This window comes from Pongo abelii, chromosome 14, assembly GCF_028885655.2.
Source record: "Pongo abelii isolate AG06213 chromosome 14, NHGRI_mPonAbe1-v2.0_pri, whole genome shotgun sequence".
NCBI lineage: Eukaryota > Metazoa > Chordata > Mammalia > Primates > Hominidae > Pongo > Pongo abelii.
Window position 1 is genome coordinate 54761451 of NC_071999.2, and position 8427 is coordinate 54769877.

The 8427-nt window shown below is 45.6% G+C and overlaps 1 protein-coding gene across 1 annotated transcript in view; it reads right to left on the bottom strand.

The window, feature by feature from the left end:
• Positions 1–8386, bottom strand: part of KPNA3 (karyopherin subunit alpha 3) — a 91938-nt gene extending 83552 nt beyond the window's left edge. The window contains exon 1 of the mRNA XM_024230879.3: positions 7346–8386. Coding sequence (XP_024086647.1) covers positions 7346–7414 — 69 coding nt within the window. The 5' untranslated portion in view covers positions 7415–8386. The remainder of the gene's footprint in view (positions 1–7345) is intronic.
• Positions 8387–8427: the final 41 nt, after the last annotated feature.

Genomic DNA, 8427 nt, shown 5'->3' on the forward strand with positions numbered 1-8427 from the left:
GAATGGTACCTACCCAGAGTTGAGTATTTAAAAGTGGTAGGAATTAGCCAGGCAACAGGAGGCAGAGAAGGATATTCCAGTCAGCAAGATGGCCCTGAGAATAGAAATAGCACTGGCGAGGAGGGGCAGGCGGGATTCCAGATTATGTATAAGCATATAAGAAGTTCAGTGTTGCTAGGGCTTAAGGGGGTGGGGGAGGAAGGCTGAATCTGGAGAAATAATCAGGCATCAGGCTCACTGAAAAATCTCATAAACTAGAGGAAGAACACCACTTTGGAGATAGTTTTTAAACAGGAAGGTGACAGGTAATAAGGCCTAAAGTAGGCTGGAGGCAGCAGAATATAGAGGTAGGGCCAAAATCCAGAGACAGCACAGAGATTTGAGCTACATAACTGGCATCTGACTGAATGTGGAAGAGGAGAAGGAAGTCCAAGAAGCCTCTCGAGTTTCAAATTCAGGTCACAGTGAGGGTGATGATGCCATAAACAGAAAAAAGAAAAAGAAAAAACAAAGGCAGAACATGGCTTTAAACACTTTGAGCTTGAGAAGCTAAAAAGATGCTCACGTGAATAATTTCCAGCAGATGATTTTATGAAATTTAAGTCCCTGCACACTGAAATGATTATTAAAGCCAAGGGAGCTGCTGATATGAGCAAGAAAAACAGTCTATAGACAAAAGAATCGTAGACAGAATCCCAAGCCATGCCTACTACATTCAAAGGGTAGGAAGAAGACTTACCAAAGCTGACTAAAAAAAGAGTACTCCAAGAGAACCAGGAAGCAGTATATGCCCCATTAGTGAATTCATGGGGGGGAAAAGAAAAAAAAAAAAAGTTTGTCTGCTGTATGCCATATAGATTCCTGAAACACTTTACACTCTCCAAACTTAGGAAGAAAGAGGGAAATGCACAGGATGGATGGTTGTAAGCACCTTTAGACACTGCATATGGTTAAACAGAGCCAAGAGGCAGAACATGGGTGCATGGCCAATATGCATACTCCTGGGCTTGATCCGTGCAACTGTTTCTGTACTTTATGTTCAACTGTTGTTATTTAAGAGTGCTAAACATTAATGTGATACTAAAAATCACATATGAACCAATATGAACTTTGCCTTAACATTCTTTTATTTACCATTCAAGTATGAGTGAGTTCATGTTACAGAAATACATTATAGGAGAACACGCTGTTCAAGGAGGGCTAGGCAACAGTATCAATGCCATGGAGTCAACACCAAAAGAAAATTAATGTCTTAGAATAATACTGAACCTTTCATTCCCAAATGTAGACTTTTTTCAGGTATATCATCTAGTCTCTCTTCTCATTAAGTTTCATGGGTTTCAAGTTACATCCAAGGTATCTATTCTCACTGAGCTTCTCAACAGAGCCCAAATACTTTAATAGCTATACAAACACAGAATCTGTTGTACATCACAGCAATTTATCCCAAATAGGTGAAGGAAAATTCACCTAGGAAAACACTAGAGAGGAGGAAAAGAATAGGGACTGATAGTACCAAGTATGCTATATGTCAGGAAAGGCTCATGGAGAACTTTTAAAGTTTTTTTTTGTTTTTGGTTTTTAACTAGAATGACATGGTGTGGCAGAATTGTAATCTTGGTGTTCCAGAGATATATGAAGGAGTCTTATTGAAGAGATAGGTTGCCAGAGTGAACCCCAACTCAACAGTCAGTCAAAAGAAGGCACACAGAACAGCATATACAAAGGCACGAAGAAGAAACTACTGGTTACTCAAGCATCTCCAGTACTTTACCACAGCTATAGGAGATATAAGGAAAAGTGCAGGGTGAGGTAAAAAAGGTAAGGCCTTATAACTATGTATGGCATGCTAAGGACTTTTATCCTGAAGTCAATGGGAAGGATCATAAACAGGAAAGTAACACAAAGATACGAGAAAGATCAATCCACAAGATACACTGGGAAGAGAAGATACTGAACACAGAAGAGCTAGTACACTATTATACTTGTTTAGGCAAGAAAGATAAGGGTCTAAACTACGGGCAGAGGAAGTAAGGTTGGTAACAGGTACAAACATGAGGGTTCTTCAGATGACTAATACAGAGAAGGCTGAAGGAGGGGAAGAGAAGGGAGTCAAGGATAGAGTCTTAAACTTGGATAATCAGATAGTGCCACTTAGCATTGGAGGTTCCAGAGAGACAGAAGCAAGTCTGGTAGAGCTAACTGAATTTTGCAGGTGAGAAAATATATATTAGCCCTGGTATCAGAAACTAAAGCATAAAGCTTAAGTGTTAAGCCCAAAGATATGGATTATCATTTTTTGGTAAAACCAACCAACTGGCTCCTTGCTGATAAGAAGGAAACTTTGCAAGAGTAAAAAGATAAAAAGGCAAATAAATCTAATAATAAAGTTCATCAAAATTTGCAAGGTTTTAAAGTATAGAAATAGCAATTTCTGTGATACAGTCAATATTTCTTCGATATTTTCCCCATTCACTAACTTTCAGGCGTGGTTTGTACATGTCAAGTCTTAGACTCCCTTCGGTGGAGTGCAGCACAGTAAGCAAGAGTTCTAGCTTTAGCATCAAGCTTTGTTTGTTTTCAAGACAGAGTTTCACTCTGTCGCCCAGACTTGAGTGCAGTGGCATGATCTCAGTTCACTGTAACCTCTGCCTCCCCGGTTCAAGTGATTCTCTCTCCTCAGCCTCCCTTGTAGCTGGGATTACAGGCATGAGCCACCAGGCCCGGCTAATTTTTGTATTTTTAGTAGAGACGGGGTTTCACCATGTTGGCCAGGCTGGTCTCGAACTCCTGACCTCGGGTGATCCACCTGCCTTGGCCTCCCAAATTGCTGGGATTACAAGCGTGAGCCATTGCAACCAGCCGCTTAGCATCAAGCTTTGATATATTGTAAGCCCAGGCTTTGCCACTTAACACCAGATGGAAGACTTAAGGCCACTTACTTGAGGGTTGTAGGCCTCAAGTTGCCTCAGCAGTATTATTATCTGTAAAAACAGATAATAATAGTACCTACTTGATATAGGACTGTTGTGAAGATTAAATAATCTATATAAAGTACTTAGCACTGGTATACTGTAAACAATAAATATTAAGGTTTTTAAAATAATTATTAATTACTGTTACTAATGAAAATGTCACACCCTTGAGGTATACAGGAGCAAGAAAATGAGAAGGTGACCTGGATTGCAGTTACCTGAGCATTTGTTTTGTAAGTATTCATTAAACAGAACATTTCTGTTTTGCACACTTTTCTGTAAGTTATCTTTGAAAACAGGAAAAAAGTTTTTAAGAATCAATTCCTTACATGAAAAGGTCTAGTATTAAAATGCACATTCCAGGACCGGGCATGGTGGCTCATGCCCCTAATCCCAACACTTTGAGAGGCCAAGGCAGGAGGATAACTTGAGCTAGCAGTTTGAAACCAGCCTGGGCAACATGGCAAAACCCCGTCTCTACAAAAAACACGAAAATTAGCCGGGTGTGGTGGCCTTTGCCTGTAGTCCCAGCTACTCAAGAGGCTGAGATGGAAGGACGGCTTGAGCCTGGGAGGAGGCGAAGGTTATGGTGAGCCGAGATTGGGCCACTGCGCTCCACCCTTGGCGACAGAGCCAGACCCTGTTTTTTTTTTTTTTTTTTTTAAAAAAAGCACATTCCAGAACAAATAAAAGGAAATGTTTCCCTTTCAATATGTACTTCCTAGTTTTTGCTACAAAATGCATCCCCTACCCAAGCTCCAAATTTCTATCAGTGATGGTAATTACTCCCTCTCTTCCTCCATCTATAAACCTCAGAATAACCTTTACTCCCTTTCTCTTCAGTGATCTTTACAAAGAGAATGTGAAGGAGGAGGAAGAGGGAGGAAGAACAGCATCATCAAATCCTCATTCCAGGTTGTAGCCATTCCCAGTCTCAATTTTTTGGAAAACTCTTCTTTGCAGACCAGACAACAGCACTATTTCTCCAAAATGAATTCTAGGTATTACTGCCCTGTCACCCTTTCCATTGCTCTAATCATGTTACATCTCCTCTTTGCTCTGGAATAAATTCCTTCACATCTCCCTATCAAGAAAAAGCTTCCAAGCAACTCTTTGCCACAAGATATTATTGGATCAACACAGGCCACCTGGAAGTCTCCTCTCTTTAATATAATCACTCTTCTTTTTTACCTGGATATTTTATTCACCAGTTAACATGCCCCTTTTAAGTTTGGTACATACTTCCTATAAGATTCACTAACCTCATTTTTTTTTTTCTCTCCAAAGATCTCTTAAAGTCTCTCTTGATTGAATGACAAAGAAATTTTCTTCCTCAACCCTCTCTCTACTCAAATCCCCTGGCATAACTCTATCCTTTTGTTTTCTTTAACAAGTATGGATCTTGTTCTTGAACCTAACATCTTGTGTATCAGCTGCTTCTATAATTTATAACATGTTCTACCTTTTGTCTATCCTATATGTGAAAAAATAGGCATCATAGCTTATCAAAGTGCATCTCACTGTTTTGGAACAGCCTGATAACCACAACTACTCAGTTACAGAGCTAAGTTGTACAATGTTTCTAATGGACAAGACTAAGCATGGTTATCTACTCTTAGATATGCCTAAATCCCCAATAAAGGCCCTTCGTCAGATCTGACCCCACTTTACCCTTTAGTCTCTCTCTCTCCTGCATTTCTCTCAGGACTCTTCACAATTACTGCTCCCTCTAGTCTGGAATGCCCCTTTCTTCCACCTGCCTTCTCCCGCCATTTGCCTGGCCACCTTTCTTTCATCCTTCACAATCAGCTCACTCCCATTCATCCATTAGAAATCAACCAGAGTATCTTCCTTTTCTGCTCACCTCCAAGTAGTTTTTTTGGCATGCATTCTCGGAATACTACACTGTTAACAATTGTTGTTCTGCATTGTAATTATCACCCCCACTGGACTGTAAACTCCTTGAGGTACAGACTGCATCTTCCTCCTTATCCCCAAGACCTAACATTGATAACACCCAATAGACAATTAGTGAATAAATAATACCCATATCCACTGAGTGACATGCACAGGCTACATAAGCACACTGAGGTTTTGTATCTAAAGTTCCAGCTGGGTGTGACGGCTAGCATCTGTAGTTCCAACACTTTGGAAGGCCGAGGCGGGAGAATCACCGGAGCCCAGGAGTTCAAGACAAGCTTGGGCAACAAAGAGAGACCCCGTCTCTAAAAAAGATTAAAAAATTAGCCAGGTGTGGTGGTGTCCGCCTATAGTCCCAGCTACTTGGGAGGCCATGGTAGGAAGATTCCTTGAGCCTAGCAGTTTGAGCTTGCAGCTGAGCTGTGAGTGCCTGAGCACTCCAACCTGGGTAAAGGAGCAAGACTCCGTCTCAAAAAATACTTTACTCATGTAAAGTGGAGATAATGCCACACCTCATACACTTGTTACACAGATTAAATAAGGTATCATGAAGCTCGTAACAGTGTCTGCCACATTAGAACTACCATTTGAATGTCTATTTCATGTTTTAGTTACACTATAGAATCCCGAGAAATGTAATGTTGTGACCAATACCAGGCTGAATGGCTTAGCAACCATGCTCTTTTTCATGCATCTAAAAGTCACGGGTTACATTCTTATCATCAGCAAATATTTGTTGTGTACCTATTATGTGCAGGAGTCCTTATTAAGTATCACTGAGCTACCAGAACACAATAATAGAGGTAAACAATGAAACAAAAACCTGTACCAATATCCAAGAGAAGAAAGAATGTTACTGGTTTTTCTGTACAAACAATGAGTATTTTTCAATAAATTTTTATTTGGAACAGGATAGGCTTCAAGAAAAATTCCTAATGGGAAAAGTTCAAAATTAACACTTGTCATCAAGTGGACCGATAACAGGAGGCAGTTCCAAAATTTCTTGTTCCTATTCCCAAGTTTTACTTTCACTTAGATGTATTTCTTACAAAGCGTCTTTAACCATGACCAGGAGAGAACATATGATCTTTATTTGACTCATTTAAATGGGAATTCCACGGATATCTCCCTAGGCTCTTTCCTACTAGTATTTAATTTTGTAGCTCTGAAAAACGGCCTGAGTTTGTCTGTTTCTCTACAAAATAGAACACTGAATGGTATATTTACCCCACAACCTTCCTTAAGACAGGATAAAACACACCTCTTAATCACACTAGTTTATCAAAAATTACAAAACTGCAAATCATGTCGCCTAGTATTAGAAAAGAAGACTGTGGCCTTAAAACCATTTTCCCCCTAACAAATCCAAAGGTCACGGTCCCAGTGAAGTTTGTGCATTATACTGTTTTCAGTAGCTGCAGAGAGACCTCTAGCGCTGCCTCAATAAGCCGAGTTTGCAAATAGTACCTGCTAATGTCACCTTAATGAGACAATGGCAACATGCTGAGTAGCAACTAACTGAGTGACCGCGATGAATGTTTAGTTTTGCAACCACTTGGAAATTCTACTAGCTTGGAGTAAGAGGTATGTAAAAGGACGTATGAACCTATGTATCCAATTTATTTTAGTAAAACGTGTCAAAGAAATTATCACCCTATGCACACCCCACTCCAAGAAAGGCTAAGAAAACAAGTCCTATGAGCGGAGGTCGGAACAACCTCTTTTCCGAAGCCTGAACACAATAGATGGCAAACTATTGTCCACCTTCGGCTCGCTCCAAATGCCAGCAGTTGCAGGAGTATGAGCTGGAACAGCTCGGCACGACTAGTCTAAAGACGAGCACTGGAATATAAGAAAATGGTCCTGGCGCATCCTACCCTCCCCCATCTATCACCCTCAAACAAGTCAGTTACCCGGCTGGTCCCCACCCCCCTCTGCGGGCCGCCACCGCCCGCCTGGGCCCGGCTCGCAGAAGGTAGGAGCCCGGACCGGCAGAGCCGAGGCTCCATGTGAGCCGCGCGGGAGGCGCAGAGGGGGCTGCACCGGGCGGAAGGTTGCACCAGCGGCGGGCGCAAGCAGCGGCCGCCCCCTCGGCTGTGCGGTTGGCGGGCCGGGGCGGCAGCATCCCCGTTCATCCGGGCGGCCCCGGACCGCGGACCCCGCCTCAGCTCCACATCCCCTCCTCGCCGACACCAGGCCGCGCCCGCGTGACGGGGCCGAAAACGCCGGCATTTCCCGGTCGCCGCGCCGGCAGCTCCGGAGGGTGACTGCAGCCCGGCCCGCGTCTCGCCGCCCGCTCCGCCCAGCCTCGGGCCGCGGTGACGGGAGGCGGCGGCCAACTCCGACCGACCACAAGCCGGCGAGAACCAGCCCGGCGCCGGCCCCCCGCCCCTCCCCGCGTCGCCGGGCCGGCGCGGCCAGGCGGGCCCAGACCGCGGAAGCACACTCACTTCCACATCGCGGCCCTTGTTCTTGAAGCTCTTGATGCGGTGGTTCTCCAAGCTGGGGTTCTCGGCCATGGCTGCGCGCGGCTCCGGCGGCGGCTACTCCTGCGGCTGCGGCGGCGGCGGCGAGTCTTGGCGCGGGAGGGGGAGGAGGGGGAGAGCGGGAGGGGGGAGGGAGAGAGAAGAGCACGTTCCGTGACGCCTCCGAGCGCGAGGTGGCAGTAGCGCCGGGGGAGGCGCGGGCCGACTGCCGGGCCGGGTGGGGCGGGAACGTTGCTGAGAGCGGCGCGCGCCCGCGGAGGCTGGCGACACGTGACCGGGGGCGGTGACCGGCTTGGGCGTTCGCCGGGCTGTACGTGCCCGTTGGTTCTCGGGATGACCCTGCCCTCTTCCCCTGCAAGGGCTCTCCACAACCCCTCGGTGCTGCAAGTTTTGTGCCAGAAATGGAGCCGGACCTGGCGGCTTTTACTGCTCCTCCGGCGCGGGGCGGCGGTCGTCAACTACAGTTCCCAGCATGCCACGATCCGCCTGGAGTAATTCTCCACGCCTGGTGAGAACGAGGAGAATGCCGGGACCCTTGCGCGCGCGGCTCTTTGCGCGCCGCGCTCATATTGCTGGGCGCAAAGCTCCGCCCCAACAAGGCCGCCTCTGGGCGGGGAAGAGCGGGGGAGCTTCCCTGGCACCTTGCGCCCTATCAGGAGGAAGAGGGCGGGGCTTCCTGTGAGCGCACCTCGCTGCCTGTAGCTAGAAGATCAGAAAAGGAACAACCGCGGGTGCTTCGCAGTCTCGCTTTTTTGGGGGTCTTCTCAAATAGCAGCCACCTTCATTCGCTCTTCCCATGCTCTGCTTCAGTTTTATAAATAGCATTTATTTCTACCTGACATGTACATGTGTATCTATGTGATACGAGTGTTTATATGCGTTACCTAGCTGCCCGCGCGGGAATTCAGCTCGATGAGAGCAGGTACTTTGGTTGAATTACTGCTGAATCTCTAGTGTCAAAACAATGCCTAGCACGTCGCAGATACGCAATAAATACTTGTTGAACTGGCGCTTTAGTGTCGCCCAGTTTCTTCATCATCCTTCCA